This window comes from Lynx canadensis, chromosome D1 (genome assembly GCF_007474595.2).
Source record: "Lynx canadensis isolate LIC74 chromosome D1, mLynCan4.pri.v2, whole genome shotgun sequence".
NCBI lineage: Eukaryota > Metazoa > Chordata > Mammalia > Carnivora > Felidae > Lynx > Lynx canadensis.
The window spans coordinates 113,018,923-113,037,331 of NC_044312.2; the positions used below are offsets into that span (position 1 = coordinate 113,018,923).

An 18,409-nucleotide genomic window follows, 5' to 3' on the forward strand; every position below is an offset into this window, starting at 1 on the left:
CGGCACGCAGGTCCCCAAGACCCAGACACGGCGCACACGGCACGGGACGGTGAGGAGTCATTCTGACTCGAAGCACATTTTGAGAATAAAGGGACCGGGGCATCTGACCTGGGCTGAATTCCCTTCTGACCGCACCTCGGCCGCGATCCCCGCTGTCCCCAGGGCGGCTCCCCTGCCCCATCTATTGCTGATCCCCGGGCTAATTTACCCCCAAATGAGCACTGTGCCGAGCACCGTTTAAATTCGCCGTGGGAGTCACCCTGCGCCTGGATTTTCCACGGTGACACGCGTGGGCTCAGCCACTCCCGGTGGCCAGCATGCGTACGTGGACACGGCCGTGTGCGAATGTGACACACAGCCCACACGCCCTCTCCCAAGGGACGCCGCACACCTCCCGCTTTGGTCACGTGTGTCCCCGTGCGTCCCAAGCACGGACGAGGCTCACGAGTGCCATCACACGCAGGTCTGCGGTCCTACGAGAAAGACCCTCTCGGGCAGGGATCTCGTGTGAATTAGGAGTTTTCTGGGGCAGCGAGTGGGGCAGTGACGATGGGGATGTTTCCTGCACAGGGAACATCCCCACGGCGAGGGGCGCTGGGGGTCGAGACTGGCGAGGGTCTCCCACCTGGGGGCAGACACGCGGAAATGGGGAGACGTGCATTCAAAGCAAGCTTGGGGAGAGACCCCCGCCCAGCAGAGAGGGGAGAGGGAGCCCATGGGCCTTCCCCTCAGCCCCAGCCGTGGCCTGGCCGCAAGTGTTAGAAGGCCCCAGGGAGGTCTTGGTTCCTTGGGTGGCAGGTGAAGGGCGTGAAAAGCCTCAAAGTCAATTTTTTAAAACGTTTAGTTTTTTCGAGCGAGGGGGCAGAGAGGGAGGGAGAGAGGATCCCAAGTAGGCTCCACGGCCAGCGCAGAGCCCCATGCAAGGCTCGACCCCACAAACCGTGAGATCGTGACCAGAGCTGAAATCAAGAGTCGGACGTTTAACCGACTGAGCCACCCACGTGCCCCTCAGAGTCAAATTGCTTACAGCAACTTGAGGAAGCCGGCCCCTGGCGTTTAAGGTCCGTTTAGGACTGATGCACGTCTGGGGCAAGGTCGACCCTCAAAACGATTAGGATTCTTCTTTCTTATCTGGCTCTCCACACAAGGCCGATGCGCAAGTTAGGTGCTCCAAAGCAGATGTTAAGTTTACATCGTGCTGTTTCGTGGCAAGGGCTCCAGAAGCCCTCCTCGAATGACGCACCAGACTCGCCACGTTCAGACCTGCCCAGGACCCACCCGGGGAAGTCAGGAGAGACCCCCGGCTTAGAGACCATTGAGGAAGGGGACGTCCGATGAGACCCCACCTGGAGCAGACAGGCCCCCCCCCCCCCGAAGAAGACGCTCGCCCCTCACCTGCAAACCTGTGACCCTTGGGGGCTTGCACTGTCTCTGCCATTGATCACCACGTGGCCGCTCCTCTAACGAGCTTGGGACCGGCGGTCCCTTGCACCGTAATTCTCTGAAGATACTCCTCGGTTTTTGCATTTTGCAATTTCTTCCCTTTCAATAAATATTTTGGAACCTCAAAATGGCCCTGAAGACACCGCTCTAATCTTTTCCGATGGTCTTGAACACACAATACCATCTCACCTAGAAGCGGCCCGGCAGCATTTTGGCTCCAAAACAAACAGCCATGCTTCGACACGCTATCAAGCCACAGAAGAATGTGGCTGAATCTTGAACACATCCTGCTAAATGAGAAAAGGCAGTCTGAAAAAGCCAGCCTGCTGGATTCCAATTATAGGACATTCTGGAAAAGACGAAGCTATAGCAGAGGTAAACAGATCGCTGGTTCCAGGGGCTGCGGAGAGGGACAGGGGCGAATAGATAAAAAAAAACACAGAGGACCGTTTTCGGTGACAAGACTGTTCCATATGACGCTCTAATCGTGAATGCCAGGATCAAACATCTGTCACAATCATAAACTTCACAGCACAGGGAGGGAAACCCAAGGCTTGCAGATTTTTCCAGTGAAGTTTAAAAACTCGTCTCGGAGACCTGGGGATCTCAGTTCGGAATGCAGGACGTGACGAAAAGAGTCGAACCGCAGGCCAAATGAAAGAATCAGCCTCCCCGGAGGGAGTGGGGGAACCGAGTGCCGGCCTGCGGACCCAGGATGGAGCGGTCTGCAAGATGAAAGGCCAGGTGAACCCGGGTAAGCGCTGTGCCCTGTCAGCACCTAAAGCTGCTTCCATCGTGGGGTGCAGGTCAACCACTCTGAAACCACTCTACACGGGCCCTGGGATTGAACCATTAGATCAACAGATGGCAGGGAGCGGCGGCCAGGTTTCTCACTGTTAGCGGGGAGGTTACGGCTTAGCCACGGAAAGGACTGCGGTGATCCGTGTGGCCGGGGATCAGAGCTGGAGACTCACAGTGAGCTCCATACGGACACAGATAGTTACATACAGAACTGATTGCAGGTATGCACGTATGCATGAGTTAGTACACACACACACACACACACACACACACACACACACACACAGAGTTTGTTGTTCTGTCGTCTGAGGGCCCAGAAGCAACGACACCCCAGCAGCACCGAGCACACCCAGCACCCAGATCTTGGTTCCTAAGACCATTCTCCAGGAAGAGAAACCAGGCTCCCGGAGGACTGGCGGGGTCTAGGTCTGGGCAGGAGGCACACAGGATGAGCCCGGGGTGCCTTCTAGTGCCGGGAAGTGAGCAAGGGGCCAAAAACTAACGACCCACACAGACAGGGTCTGTCAAAAGGACACGGGAGTCAGTGGCCAGAGCTGGAGCCCAACGATGAAATCTAGCACGGGGTCATAACCCAGATTACAAATTAAATACCCATCAGTCCATCCCAATAGAACTAACAGAGTAGATGTTAGTAAGAGTAAATAAATGAAGGCGGGTGGGGGGGGGGGGCGGCGGGAAGAGAAGCCTCCCGGGCAGAGTTCCCCATCACGTGTGCAGAAACTCTGTCCTCAAGAAGGTAGAGGCTCACTCCCCACTCATCAGGTGTGGGCTGTGCTTAGTGGCTTCCTTCTGAAAAGGATGGTCCATAAAGGGGATGAAGAGTGACTGCATAGCAGGTAACCTGACACTGACCTCAGCCAGGTGAGCAAGGTCAGCGTGTCGGGGACGGGACAGGCGGGGAGCACGTGCCCGGACGCAACGGGGACGGGAAGGGCGCTTCGCCCTGTGGTCCTCCGCCCAAACCCACAACCCCGTCTCATCATGACATAAACGTCAGACAAACCCCAATGAGGGGGGGGGCGTTCTCCAAAATACCCGGCCAGTCCCCAAAAGAGCCGAGCGCTGCACAAACAAGGAAAGCCCCAGAAACCATCACAACCGAGAGGGGCCTACGGAGACAAGATAATGAAGTTCCATGAGGGCTCCGGGGGCAGAAAAGGGACATTAAGGAACTACTAATGAGATATGAGGACAGCATGCGCCGCGGTTAAGAACGGCACGTCAGGATTGGTTCATTAATTATAAAATGTGCCCCGCTCAGGTACGACAGCCATCGTCGGGGAAATGGGCCGTGGGGAGCAGGTAGAACATTGTGTGCTACCTTCCTAATAATCCCGCAGCTCTGACACTGCTCTAGCATAAGTCACGTGCTCATGGCTGTGCTGCAGGCGACAGTCTGATAGGACAATGCTGCCACTGACCTGTCCCCGGCTGGCGTCCTGAGGAACGTGCACCTCACGTCACGGGGCGCTGTGAGGCGTTCCCAGCCTGACCTCCTCTCCCCCGGCCAGCCCTGGCGGGTGTCCCGGGGCCAAGCCCCCCCTGCGGGCCCTCGTCCTGCCCCCACCCAACTCCTTCCTTGCTTAATGTCCTTCCTCTTCACCGCAAGCACCTTGATGTGTCTCCCGTAGCCCTCGCTGAAACGCGGTGGGTGGAAGCAAGCAAAAATCCCTAACATCGCTGACCGCTCTGCCTGAGCTCCCGTTTAAAGACAGGCCCTCTTTGCACCAGGAAGTGCGCCTGACCAGCCAGATGACCCGGACCTCCTCCGTGGCGGCACGGACCTCGTCCGCAGTCCCCGACCCTCTGCAGACCGACGTCTACGAGGTTCCAGAGCGCGTCTGCTCAAACCGCCCCTCTCCCGTTGCCCGTTGCTGTTCTTTCTGGAGGGCCTCATCCCGGGATTCACTCAGCGGCTGCAGGGAGCCAGCCGCTTACGGACCCTGGTCGCCACCCACGTCCAACGCGTTTCTTCTGATCTCAAGGCCGGCACTCCGAGGAGGCCCGGCTCAGTGCACAGGGATCCGGAGTGCCCGCGTAGCCTTCTAACTGGGCCGTGTGGGAGCTGGGTAGGGACTCCTAGGAGCCAGGCTGCGGTGACACGTGGTGGACCCGAGCGCACGTCGGCACGGATGACAATCCGCGCCAGCCCGACAAGCTGACGAGCTACGATCACTGGCCCGGAAACTAACTCCAAATTGGATCTCACCACAGGCGCCTGGCGAGACCCACTCGATCAAGGAGAAGTCTTTTACTTCTCAACACGTTTCAAGAGCCGAAAGACGTTTCTGGCTTTATCAACACCCCGCCCTCGCGGTACCCGGGCTTCCTTCAAGTTGGGGAGCGCGGCGCGACATAAAAGCACTAAGTTCATTTTCGCTCAAAGTGCTCGTTTTGTTTCCTTCTTGGGGCTCAAAATACCACATGCGTTGTCCCAGCGGTTCCAACCAAAGCAGGAGATGAGCCCCCAGACCCCCGGTGGCCAAGGCTTCAGTTCTTTAGACCACCTTTGCCGTCACTTGTTAAAATTTCCACTAGAACGGGCACCGACGGTTGGCTGTGATCACAGGCCGCCTCGTTTTAATTGACAGGTGGTTCCATGGAGATTTAATTATCTCCTGTGCATCCTTCAATCCGAAGGGCCACTCCCTCAACCTCGGGGCCCCGCGGGTGGCCCAGATGCGCCAGAGAACCGCACAGCCCGAGCACAGGGACGCGGCCCGCGTCTGAACATCGTGTTTCCTGCCCTTAGGAAGCCCGCTGCTTTCCACTCTCTGCTCAGGGCGGGGCGAAGAAGTCTGCTTCTCGGCGGATCCTGCTGCTCGCCAAGCGGCTTTGCGAAAGTCGCCAAACTCAGCGTGGACACCCGCTCCAGCTGTCAGAGCCGGTGAGGGTGATGGTGTGGCATCAGCACGTGGGACGGTGCTGCAGCCCGTGGTCCCGTCTGGGGACGGGAGGGGGCTCGCTCAGCGACCGCAGACCCTCCGGTCCTGGACCCTCACGCATGTGAGAAGACAGACCCACCTCCTTTCCCCCCCGGGGGTGACAGCAGGGACCCTGCGGTCTCAGAGCAATTAAACCTGGGCTCCGCCTCCTTGGCTCCCAGAGGACACTGGGGCGCAAAGAGGCCAGCTTCGTGGGACATAAGAGGACTGAGGCGCAAGAGGCTTTCCACACCCTTGACACATCACGGGACGCTTAGCAGGCCGTGACGTAAGCACAGCGGTATTAAGTGCCCTGTCACCCTAGGGTGACTGCACCAGTTTGTCTGGGACCAGGGGGAACCCCAAACATGGGACTTTCTGTGTGGAAACCAGGGCCATTTCAGCAGAAGGGGGACAAGTTGGTCACACGAGCTGTTGTCTGGAGGCAGCCCACTATGGCCAACTCTGAGTCGTCCCCGTGGGTCCAAAACAAGGAGAACACCACATCTCGAGTTTCTGCGGTGCTAACACGGCAGGGCCTTTCCGGAGACCTCACGGCGGATGACGCATCACCCTTGGACACGTGATGCGCTCTGCTGGGTGACGCTCCAGCGCTCCCGCCCCGTGGGTACTGTCATCCCACCGAGACCGGAGAGGCCCCTTCGACTGCACCCCACACAGCCAGGCGTCCCCAGACCCTCCCTGTCCCTCGACCGGAACAGCTGCTTCTCGCCTGGCGTGCGGACACGCGTGAGGAATCCGAAGACGCTGGGGACAGAGTGGCGGGACTGGGGTGCAGCAAGGGGCCGGAGGCACTGTCTGCTCAGGGTCTCGGGGCCGCACGCGGCCTCTGCTTCAGCGCTTTGTATCTTAACTACACGCCCTTTCTGCAGGCTGTACGTACTTTTGTTTGGCCTTTAAAAATAAAACTTGCTGTGTTCGCTCTTTGTTAGTTATACCTACATACGGTAAAAAAAAAAAAAAAAAAACCTGCACGCGGATGTTTATAGCAGCTTTTTTCACAATTGCCAAAGCCCGGAGGCAGCCAAGACGCCCCTCAGCAGGTGGCGGACACACAAGCTGTGGTCCCTCCAGACAACGGGATCGCGTTCAGCGCCAAAGGGAAGTGAGCTCCCACACCGTAATGTTACGGAGGAAACACAGACGCATCTAACCAAGTGAAAGAACCCAGTGTGAAAAGGCCACATACTATAGGGTTCTGACTCTACAACACCCTGGAAAAAGCAAAACCACGGAGACAGTAACGACATTGGGGTCTGCCAGGCGTCGGCGGGGACGGAGGGTGAATGAATGGAGCACCGAGGGCCTCTTGGGCAGGAAAACGAGTCTGTGTATCACTGTAGGGACAGACACGTCACGGCGTCTGTCAAAACCCACAGGATGTGCAAGACCAACAGCGACCCCCAGGGTAGCCCGTGGACTGTAATTAGTAATAGCCGGCTTGTGGGGTGTGACCATCAGCCACGCCAACGTGGGAAGCTGGTGGTTATTGGACCACAGAACTCCCACTTTATCCACTAACTTTTCTGTAAACCATTAACAAATAACGTCGGCTGATTTTAAAACCAAAAAAAAGCGGGTGAAGAGAAACCAGGGAAGATTCCGCTTAACAGAAGAATAGTAACTACCACCAGGAGAAATCCTGACCCAGGGGGCGCCTGGGTGGCTCAGTCAGTTAGGCGTCCGACTTCGGCTCGGGTCATGATCTCGCGGTTCGTGGGGTCGAACCCCGCGTCGGGCTCTGGGCTGATGGCTCAGAGCCTGGAGCCTGTTTCCGATTCTGTGTCTCCCTCTCTCCCTGCCCCTCCCCCGCTCACGCTCTGTCTCTGTCTCTCTCAAAAATAAATAAACATTAAAAAAAAATTAAGAAAAAAAAGAAAAGAAAGCTCGAGGGGGTCAGAGGAGCCCCTAGAGATGACGAGAAGGCTCCATTCTTGAGCTGACATACGCATCCGCTGTGGGCCCAGTAACGGCCCAGAGCGGTGGGACACATTTAAGTGACGGTGGCCCGGACAGAGGGCCGGCCGGTCCCCAGAGGAGGGGAAGCGGGGGCCCTACCGGCTGAGTCCAGGAGGAGCGCTCTCCCGCCCGAGGTGACCAACCTGCAGGGACAAACACACCAGCTGCCACGGAGCCTACCTGAGTCCCCCGGCCATCCCAGCTTGGCGTGCCTCCCAGCAGGCGACACCCTCCCCCCGGGTGACTGCGCTCCGCCCCAGGGGACCTTGGGCAATGCCTGCAGACAGTCTGGTCGTCACACCTGGGGGTGCCACTGGTGCCTGGGGTGGCGGCCAGCGGTGCTGTGAACGCCCCACAACACAGACGCCTCCCCCCACAAACAAGCGCCCGGCCCCACCGCGGAGCAGGGTCCCACCGTAAAAAGGAAGGAAGCCCCACCCTCCTGACAACACGGATGGACCCGGGGGGCCCGGCGCAACCTCAGCCAGGCAGACAGATGCCGTGTGAGCCAACGCGCCGAACCTAAAAACGCCGACTCCCTAAAGAGAGCAGATGGCGGGTGTGGGTGGTCAAAGACACCAACCTCCAGTCACAAGACGGGTGAGACCTGGGGACGTCGGTGCGGCCCGGGGACGAGAGCTAACGTCACCGTAGGGCACATGTGCGAGTCGCTGAAGGGATGTTAACCAGGCTTACGGGCTCAGTTCCCAAGATGCACGTACACGTATCGGGTGGTTACGCGGCAGCCCGAAGCCAACACGACGTTACAGGTCAACTACGTCTCGGTAAGACCGGGGAGGGGGATGAGATTAAAGAAGAGGCAGTGTTTAAAAAAGAAGACGTCACGGGGGCCGAGGTCGGGGACCCCTGTGATTCTGACCCGAGAACGACCAGCGGCCCACACGCGGAAGGAGGTTAGGAAGACGTGCGCGTGTCAGCGCGTGTCCCACGGGGGGTGCACGACAGCTCGTACGCCTTGCCATCCGTTCCCTCCTTCATCCGTTCACTCGCTCGGCAGCTGTGGATGAGCGCCGACCGCGTGCTGGGTGCCGGGCCGGCTGCCCGGCTCAGCCCCCCTTGCCCGCGACTCACGCAGGAGTGACGAAGCCCTTTCAAGAACCAAGGGACGTGTCAGTGTTGCACACGCGTGTGCAGGGTGCCAACAGAAGCACCTCTTCGGACTCAACCCGCGCTCCAGCGAGGCGTACTGACGTCCCCCCCACCCGGGACCTGCCTCCAGTGTCCGGGTCATGGAAATTCGGATCCAAGCCGCGTTCCAGCATCTTGGTGATCTTTTCCACCGAGCGGTGCTGAATGTGGTCCGTGAACTTTTTCAGATTGGTCTAAAGAGAAAAACGAAAAGACAGAAATGTCTTAACGGGTCGCCGGGAAGGTTCCTTACAGGGTGTGCCCTGGCTTCCGCCGTGGCGAGGGAGCCGCCCCCGCCCCGCCCCTGCCCCCCGCCGGCGCTGTGGACCCCCAGCACGCGGCAGGTGCAACCAGGCCGCCCTGGATGCGGGTTTCAGAAATCTCTCCCCTTTCAGCCTTTCACTGTCGCCAAGAGCCACAGGACTTTCCTTTGCCTTTGAAAGGACAAACCAGCTGGGCCCCTTTGAAAACCTAGTTTCCCGGGTCCACCCAGGCCGTCAGACTCCACCTCCGGGACGTGAGGCCCAAGGACTGCTGTTCGTGTTCTCTAGTCTCGAAAGCAGCAGCTGCGACGGAGAGCGGACAGGGCAGCCTCCTGCTGGGCCAATCCACTTTTGGGTGGACCCCGTGGCTACGTGGATGGAAACAGGGACGCCTGGGCACAGAGCGATTCAAGGTGAGGAGAGACATTCACTTTTCGGGAGGTCAAAATGATCCGTGGGTCAGCCCTGGCGGGGAGGGATGTCTCCCCAGCTTTGCCCGGCCCCGTCTGCGACAGGGAGCAGATGGCCCCCGGGCTACCCGACGACGACCACGGCATCCCGTCTGCCTCCACCCGAAGACGCCAACCCTTGCCGCTGGCCCGATTCTGCAGCCCCCTGCACAGGGCTCCCCACACACACCGCAGGGGCAGCAGCGAGGGCTCCGGGACCTCCAGCCCGCCGACACGGGCTGGTTCTCCGCCCGAATGTTTTCTGTACATTCCACGGCCAGAATTAACAGATGCCCAGCGACACAAGAGACACTGGGTGTCACTTAACGCTTTCACTGCTATTTACTAACCAACGCTCTTATTAATCCGAAAGCACGTTCTTCTACACTTCAGAAGGTAATCAGAACAGCCAGAAGCTTCCTCCAGACCTTGGGGTCTAAACACGGCCACCCCGGCAGATTCCAAGGCTGGGCAAGGAATGTGCACGCGGGCCAGGAACATTAGTTGGGCCACAAAGTTGTCAGCACTCCGAGGACGGTGGGAACATGCCAGAGGGCAGAGAGCCGGCCACATCGGGCAACTTGAGCACAGAAGGAAAGAACGGCGTACCGTGACCGCTGAGCACGGTGAAATCCACGCGTCTACCGCGGCACAAATCGGGGACAGAACAAAAGCCAGGGGAAGCCGCTGGCTGAGAACGCCCTCCGCGAGCTCTCCTGGACGGCACCGGGACAGGCGAGGGGCAGGGTCCAGGCGGCCTCCTGATGCTGGCCCTCCCTGGGCTCACGTCCTCGGGCATCCTCAGAAATCACACATCCTTTCCAGCACTAAGGCAGATGCGGCCACGCGCTCCAGCCCCAGCAGCCCCTGGACACGCACGGCGTCCCCGACCAAGGGCAGGAGCCCCGCCAGCAAGCCAGCCCTCACGGACCGCAGCCCGCGGCTCTCCGTCTCAACCCTGCCGGCCACGTGCAGGTCTCACCGCCGGGCGGTTTATGCGAACAGCTCTTCCGCTGACTCTGTGCTCAGTGCTGTCCTCCCTGTCGCCAGCGGTGGCTCAGAGAGAATGGCTACCCCTCCTCCCAGAAACACCCGGGGGGACGTGCCTACAGCAGCGTCCCCTCCGATGCCAGTCGATGCACAAGTTTGCCACCAGCATGCTTTCGTCACACAGGAGGAGAGGAGAGCCACGTCCAGGGGCTCTGCGGGCGGACGCCCTCCCGGGCACCAGGGAGGCGCGTTCATCTGTGTGGTTTGGTCAGGCCCACGGGGGCCACGCCAGCGGAGGACACGCAGGTGCACGCGCCTTGCCCCCGAGGGCACAAGTCCGGACCCACCCTGCGGCGGGGTCCCGCCTCTGAGGAAACCTCGTGGCCCCCTGATCCGTGGAGACGGCGATGCCACGTAAGAGACATGAGGCCGGGTGTGGAAACGGCAGCCGTCCCCGCCTACCTTTGTGTGCAGCTTGGCCAACTGTTTCTCGTCCAGGTTGGATTGCTTATACACCCGCTTCTTGTATCGAAACTGGCACAGAGACAGAGACAGGAAGAAAGAAAACACGTGAGTACGTCACATGGTGTTCAAAGGCCGCCTCGCGGAAGGCAGGGGCCCCACCGCTAACTCTCTCTCATCCCACAGACCCCTGACATCGCAAGAATGACACCTGCGGGGATCCGCAACAACGGGGCTGAGAAGCCACGGAAAGGAGAGCCACCCAAAGGGACGAAGGAGGCGTATCCTCCCCCAGAGAAGCCACGCAGGCGCTCCTCTGCGTTAGTGGCGATCGGGGTCCTCACGGCCGTGCGTGTGGCCCCGTGGACAAATCAGGATGTTTCTTTGACGTCCTCCCCCACCAACGTGCGTGAGAAGCCCGGCCCGGCGAAGCCAGCGTCCCCCGTGCCTCAGGCCTGGCCCGGGCTCTCCCTGCAAACGTGCACCCCCCCGCCCCCAAACTGGAAACCACACGCTTTCCTCCGACGTGTCGGAAGTGCCCAAGACCAACGTGCGGGTGCCAGTCGGCCTTGAACCCCAGCACCTCTGCCTCAGGCCGCGCCCGGAGGCCCCTCGGAGATAAAACGTGCCAGAGGCGCTACTGAAGGTTGGGGAGGGCACCAGCGGTTTGCGGGAAGATTCCCGGTCAGGACACCTGTTCGGTTCCAGCCCCACCGACGTCCCGTCAGCCCGGGGCGGACGCTTTCCCGTCTCAGACTCCGGTTCCCGATCTGTCAGTGGGGACGCCCGAGGACGGCGCGTGGGCGTCCTGGCCCGGACCGGCTCTGGCCAGATGCGCCCACACCTCCCTGGGTTCCGCCACAGCCCGGGGGTTCACACGAGCACGGGTGGGGGAGGGGCAGGAAGGACGGTGTGGGGCAGCGGGGGCGGGGGGGCCCATCCTGGCACCGACTCTAACTGCACATACAGGGTCCGAACTGACAAATTCCTGTCGCACAGACTGAAACCGGGCTTTCTGTCAAGTGTCAAAACAAGCCCGTGGTGAAGCCAGGAAGTTTGGTGGAAAGTTCCGGGACCACGGGTGCTGGCCGCGGGCCGCAGGCGTCCATCTCCCTGGCTGGACCGGCAGCAGGAGCCCCAGACCTGGTTTAGGACTTCTTCCCCCGGTTCTAGACTCGAGCAGGACCGCGTGCTCGTGTGCCCCGCGCCCTGGGCTGCGTGAGCCCCTCGAACACCTGGTCTGTACCCGTCAGACCTCCGAGGTTTCGGGAGCCACGAGGGGTGACGTCGGGAGAGGTGGGGGCTCACTGACTGACGCCTCTAAGGGAATCCGAGTCACCGGGACTCCTTCGGGGTGTAAAAAGACGCTGGGGCCGCGAACGTCCCCTGGCGGGACGGGAAGTGCTCAGAGGAGGAGGACTGTTTCCAGAGGCGCCCTCGTGTCTAGCCTGTGGCGACGGGGACGCAGCTCCCAACACAAACACTTTCCCTGCTCTTTTCTCAGTGCTTCACACACAGCCAACCACATTCTACCAAAATTCTCAGGGGCAAAGAGCTCACGGCCACGACCGCCCCGACCGGTGGGAGGCCAGGCCCATCTCCCTCCGCCCAGTGGATCACCTGGCGGGACGGAGGCCCGAGGAGACGAGTAAACGGAAGTACGGTCCCTCCCCCGTTTGTAGGAGATCGCCAGCTGCCCGCGGACACCCTCCCTTGAGCCTCACGGCCCCCCAGGAAGGCGGGAGTAACGTCCCCTCGATTTCAAAGCCAGGAACCCGAGGCCCAGAGAGGCTGGGTGGCAGGCCCAGGCCACACAGCTACCAGGAACGAACCGAGCCCTGTGTGGGGTGATGCACACGCGGGAACAGAGGTGCCCCCCCCCCCCACAAACCACCCCCCTCAGCCCCTTGACACAAGTCCCTGGACAGGACGTGGGAGGGAGGGCGAGTGTGTCCCTTCTGGAGTCCACGGCACTGCCCTGCCCAGCTTACAGCGTGTCCCCACACCCTCTCCTTTGGTTCTCGGTGGGTGGGGGACCGGCAGGAGTCACCCTCTGATCAAGAGTGGGTTCTGGACGTCCTGGTCTTCTCGCCAGGTTTTACTCCCAATGTGGAAATGATCAGTCCCCAAAATGAATCGCCCGTTTCCTGTTCCCGGTCTGTCACCTGCCACTCAAGCGTGAGCTCCGGCACACCCGACCTTGACAGTCCTGTGCACGGCGAGCACGCCTAGGAAGCGTCTGGTGCTTAACAGGCCCCCAACGCGGGATTTTTTTTTTTTTTTTTTTTTTTTTTTTGGCAATGGATACCCATTTTACGGAGAAGCAAACTGAGGTCGGAACAGCGAACCACAGGATGCCAAGTGGCACCCCATCTTCTCCTCCACTGAACCCTTCCCTCTGGTCTGACACATGTTCCATCCAAATGGGGGTCCCGATAACCTCAGCCTCAAAGTCTCTATCAAGCCCAGAAACGTGCAGATTCGGTCCGGCCTCGGTCCATGACCTCTCTGACTCCAGAGTGATCTCGTCGCTGAGAATATGGCAAAGCCCACTCAGCTTGCTCACGGGCCGGTGACGATTCCCCACGTGCAGCCCCCCGCTGTTTGAGGAGGCCGAAATGAGCCTCATCACTCGATAACAGCAACGGGAGAAATGACCACCTGCCAGCGACTTGCAGAACTGCCTTAATACGCCAGGTGGAAATACCGCGTGTAAAGCCGGGGGTCCGAGCGGCAGGGGCCGGTGGCACACTGGGTGTGGCCCAGGTTGCGCACTGACCCTTCACGAGGCAGCCCGGACCGACAGCAGCTCCGAGCCCACTGGTCATGCCTGGGCAAGAAGCCGGAAGGAAATCCTGCCTCTGATCACAGCCGGATGGCCACTGGCCAGCCCACATCCAGGGACGGAAGACTGACTCGGGGAGGCGGAAGCGGGCCCCACTCCGCACCCCAGGACCCGCAGGCCCCCGCGACATGACCCTGAGTCGCACCCGAGGTTGGCTCACCCCAAGATTTCTCAAAACAAACGGAGAAAACTGGCGCGGCCATCTGAGCTTCGCCAAATCAGGTGCAACCCCAACCTCGCAACGAACTTCGAACTTGGGGGTCACTGCCCTGCTGAAGTCAGACCTGGAGTCCCGCGAAGGTCCTCCCCCCACCCCGCATCCAGGCCGCGAGGCAGACGCCGGTACCTCCAGGGAGGGGATGCCCTTGCCCCCGGGCTGCGGGTACTCGCGCAGAAGCCGCTCCTCATCCAGGAACTTCCCGTCGCGCCCGTTGCTGGCAGGCTGGAACAGCCCGTAGTTGAGGACGTCCTTCAGGCTCTGGTTCAAGGAACACAGAATCCGCTGCTTCGCGACCCACACGGTCGCGTCCGGGTCAAACCGAAGGCACTTCTGCAGAGAAGGACAAAGACACCTGATCAGTGGCACATCCCACCCGGCACGTGGCCAGAGATGTCAGAGGTGTTTCCACAGAAGTTCTCCGAGCAGCGGACCCCCGCCCCCACGCTTCAGGACGAGAGATCAGACCCTCTTGTCGCCCGGATGGAGACACGGTGTCAACACCGGAGGAGAAAAGCAAGGACTGAGCCACTGGCTTCTGCGGCCTTGACTCAGACCCTTGGCACCGGCCGTGGTTTTCCGGTCAACGAAGCCGACCGCCTCGGGCGGCTCCCCCCCTGCGTGGGGCTTCTCAAACCCCCAGCGCTTGTGGACACCGTGTCGACCCCCCGGCCACCCAGCAGAGCGTCTGAGGCAGCACGTCCGGGCCCCAAACCTGCACTGGTCACGAGCGTGAAGGTGACGGGGAACACACTTTGAGAGCCGCAGTTCAAGCAGAGCATAGCACGATTTCCCTGGTACGTCGGCCGCACGTCATCTCCGACACGGATGGAGGCCTCGGCTCGTAACCTCTCTGGTGGGAAAGTCCACGGCAAGCGGCCGTGCCACTCCACCGGACTGTGGACAGACCAGCCCCGCCACTCCCAAACCAGAAAGGAAGGCCGTGATGAAACACAGTTGGACTTAAAAAAATCCCATCGGGTGCCAGGAGTGGCAACTTTTTAAATCTTCAAGAGTGTAGACGGGGCCTGCAAAATCAGTCACACCTTGCAAAAGTATAACCGTGCCACTGAGTACCCAAAGGTTATGCTCCCGGGCCCCCTTCTGGGAGATTCACCAACGAACCAGGATAAGCAAACGCAGCATCACATCTGCTTCTAACCACGTCTCGTTTTTTTAAAGACTTTGTTTTTCCACTTTTTTAATGTTTTTTTTTTAATTTTTGAGAGAGAGCACACGCAGTGGAGGGGCAGAGGGAGGGAGGGAGGGAGAGAGAGAGAGCGCGCATGAGTCGGGGAGGGACAGAGAGAGAGGGAGAGAGAGAATCCCAAGCAGGCTCCGCACTGTCCGTGCAGAGCCCGAGGTGGGGCCCGATCCCACAAACCACGAGATCGTGACCTGAGCTGATATTAAGAGTTGGATGCTGGGGCGCCTGGGTGGCGCAGTCGGTTGAGCGTCCGACTTCAGCCAGGTCACGGTCTCGCGGTCCGGGAGTTCGAGCCCCGCATCAGGCTCTGGGCTGATGGCTCAGAGCCTGGAGCCTGTTTCCGATTCTGTGTCTCCCTCTCTCTCTGCCCCTCCCCCGTTCGTGCTCTGTCTCTCGCTGTCCCAAAAATAAATAAACGTTGAAAAAAAAAAAAAAAAAAGAGTTGGATGCTTCACCAACTGAGCCACCCAGGCACCCCGTGACTTCTCATTTTTGTTGAATTAAAATGATGTTCTATTGAACAGCCATCAGCCGGGGCTCGAGACGGCCTTGTCACTGTAAAAAAAAAAAAAAAACCTTCAAAAAGGACAGGAGGCTGGGACGGGTTCTCCACTGGGGGTTGGGCGTGCCCAAGGACACGGAGGCCCTCCCCGCATCGTCCCGTGCCTCGGCCTCCGGGAAGCACCTCCCCGCCAGGTAAGAAGAACCTGCCCCACTCAACAATGAGGAACCTTCAGCAGGCAGCCCAGGGTCCCGCTGCCAAGAAACCTGACCCTTACACATGATTCACCCGTCCGTCCCTCCCCACTGTCAACGGCTGAATTCAAGGGTGACCTCGGAGCTCCCTTGGGGCTACCAGGCTGGGTGGGGGCGGGCTGTTCACTTCGGTGACGCTTCATGACTGCAGCCGCAGCCCCGGCCGGCCTTGGCTGGGTGACGGGAGTATCTGGAGACACAACAAACTAGATCCGCCCGACGTGACCGAGCGGGGCCGCAGATAACAAACACGCCAAGTCGTTTCGGGAGTCGCCATCGGCCTCTGGTTCCAACCACACAGACGCCCGAGTTCCCTTGGATGCCAGCACCCCAGGCTGACCTGGGGCCCCTGCACTGTGGCCAGCAGGTGAGCACCCAGTGGAATACAGGCTGGCACCTGCTCCCAGGGGACCCGTGGGCCTTTGCAGGTGATCACAGAGCGCCCACTGCCACTCTGGGCGGGCCAGTTCTGCACAACAAAGAACCGTCCTGCTCTAAGAAACACCAAGAAGACCCAATTCAGAAACTTCCAGAAGGAGCAGGAGCTTGGCGGTCAGGAAGGCCTGGGCTTACAGCCCAACTGGTCACACTACCTTTGTGATCCTGGGCGAACCCACCGGCCCAGAAGTCCCTGTTCCCAGGGTGAAAATCGGAACCCACCTAACTGGAGGGGCTTGTAAGGGTCAGACAGAATGTAAATAATACAGGCCGTCAGGGGTTGAACGTGTCCCGCAAAGCACGCTGACGTCCTGACCCCCTTTATCTGTGCGTGCGATTTATTTGGAAATAGGGTCTTGGCAGATGTAATCGAGTCAAGATGAGGTCGTAACAGAGTCGGGCGGGCCGCAATCCACTGTGTCCCTCTGCACAGGGAAATTTAGGCACAAACGTGCACGCGCCACGCAAAGACGGAGGCAGAGACGGAAGCGGTGCATTCCAAGCCAAGGAGCGCCAGGCATCGCCACCAGCAGCCGGGGCAGAGGCCTGGCCCAGACTCTCCCTCCGAGCCTCGGGAGGACCCAGCCCTCCCCGCCCCCGGATCCCAGCCTCCAGCCCCCAGGACCCGGAGACAATACACGTCTGGGGTTTAAACCCCGCAGGGCAGGGGTGGGGGCACAGACAGGGGCTCGAGCACTCAAGGCTGTAGGTTAACCTCGGGGGACCTAGAAGGTACGGGCCAGGGAGGAGTCAAGGAGCATCTCCGGGGATCCCGGAATGGGAGGTGGTCCCGCCACTGAGATTTGGGAGGGTGTGGGCGGCGGTCAGTTCGGGCTGGGCTGGGCTGGGCTGCTGGATCGCGTTGTCAGCAACAGAGAGTTGACCCTCGAGTTACCCGTTTGTGTGCTGGCGTCTAACTCGCCGTGTGCGTAATGGACGGTGCGCTTGGGCTCGTGGCCGGTGTGCGCCTTTGTATTCAAGCCCTGTCAGAGCAACCATCCCGCCACTGCTGGGCTGAGGAGCTGGTTCCAAGTCTACCTTCAGAAGGGGATTCCTACTGGGTGAACATCTGCGTCGGAACGGCTTTGCGGCCCTTCGAGGGCTTCCTTTTGTGCGTGCGGCCCAAGGCCCGGCCGTTAGGTGGAAGGAGAACACGCTTCCTCGCAGCCGTGTTTTACCGTCTCCCCCAGCACCAGTGTCCCAGCACTTTGTCGCTCTATTTTGCAAAGCTATTGGCACCTCAGAGGCTAGACGTTCTCCCTTTGAAAGAAAGGATTTAGAATCTCCTACGTGTTGTCCTTTGCCTTAGAACTTGAGAATCTGAGACTCAGCTTCGTTTTCTGGGAAATGGGAATAATAACGATGGTGATGGTTTTTATATTAACAGTAATCATCGTATTTGTTACACGTAAGCGTGTCGTACAGATTGTTTTCATTACGTAGGAGTATGTGATTACACGTAGTTATCTCTACAACAATAATAACGATAATTCTGCTCACTCGTGGTTGTGGTGAAGGGAAATGCGGTTACACCGTTCCTACGTATTAGGATTCAATAAATGTTGACCACTACGGTGTCGTTGTCACCATCAACATGATCACCACCGCCATCATTGTCATCTCCAGGCTCTGCGCTCCTTAAGGCGCAAGACCCGCATCTCAGTCATCTCGCGTCCTCCCACCCATGCCCTTCCCAGGGCTGGTACAAGACCCTTTATGCAGAAGACGGAAGCTAGAGGAATAAAGGCGTTCCCCTAAGCCACCCTTGAGTGGCAGTAGCTGGGCCCTAGGATTCCTGACACCCAGGCTACCTTGGCAATGCCCCCTGTGCTACATGGGTCCTCTGGCGAATCGCTCACCCTGAGCATACCTGTGACGGATTGTGAAGCATACCCATCTCCCAGGGCTATAGGGAGACGGGAATAAGGTACCAATCCTTCTCAACACTTCATCAGGCATCACGTGGCAAGAGTGGGGTGAGGAAAGGTCACTTGAGGTAGAAACCGTCTTCATGCTCCGTCTGCCAGACTCGTCACTCCCCCCCCCCGCCCCAGATTTGTCCCCTGCTGATCCTGTGCTGAGCCCTTGACCTGAAATTCCCATCCCCGACCCTCCCGTGGCTTTTTGTTCCCGGGCACCGTCCATGGTGTGCGTGCCCTCCCAGACAGCTCACTTACTCCTCCCTTGGGGCATCCACGGGGGCTCGTCTGAGCACTTATGTTCAGCTTCTCCATCCCGAGAGTGGAGTCTCTCACCGCCACCAATATGGCCTAGGGCTGGTTTTCTCATTGTGGTGTTCGTGGCTCCCAGCTGTCATTCATTGACTGGACTACCCACGCCAGGACTGCGCTCGCAGCAGGGCTGTGCCTGATGGGCTGCTGGGGGAGGACGGGAGTTGAGGAGGGGTAAGTGAGGCAGGGCAGCGGGATGTGTCCGGTGTCTTCCGAGCTGGCCGCACGGTGGG

General features: G+C 59.6%; 1 protein-coding gene across 1 annotated transcript in view; it reads right to left on the minus strand.

Annotated features, from left to right (window-relative positions):
• SHANK2 (SH3 and multiple ankyrin repeat domains 2) overlaps nt 1-18,409 on the minus strand; it is a 509,419-nt gene that overhangs the window by 402,106 nt on the left and 88,904 nt on the right. The window contains exons 4-6 of the mRNA XM_030332233.1: nt 13,674-13,877; nt 10,483-10,554; nt 8,404-8,512 (exon numbers count right to left, since the gene is read on the minus strand). Coding sequence (XP_030188093.1) covers nt 8,404-8,512; nt 10,483-10,554; nt 13,674-13,877 — 385 coding nt within the window. The remainder of the gene's footprint in view (nt 1-8,403; nt 8,513-10,482; nt 10,555-13,673; nt 13,878-18,409) is intronic.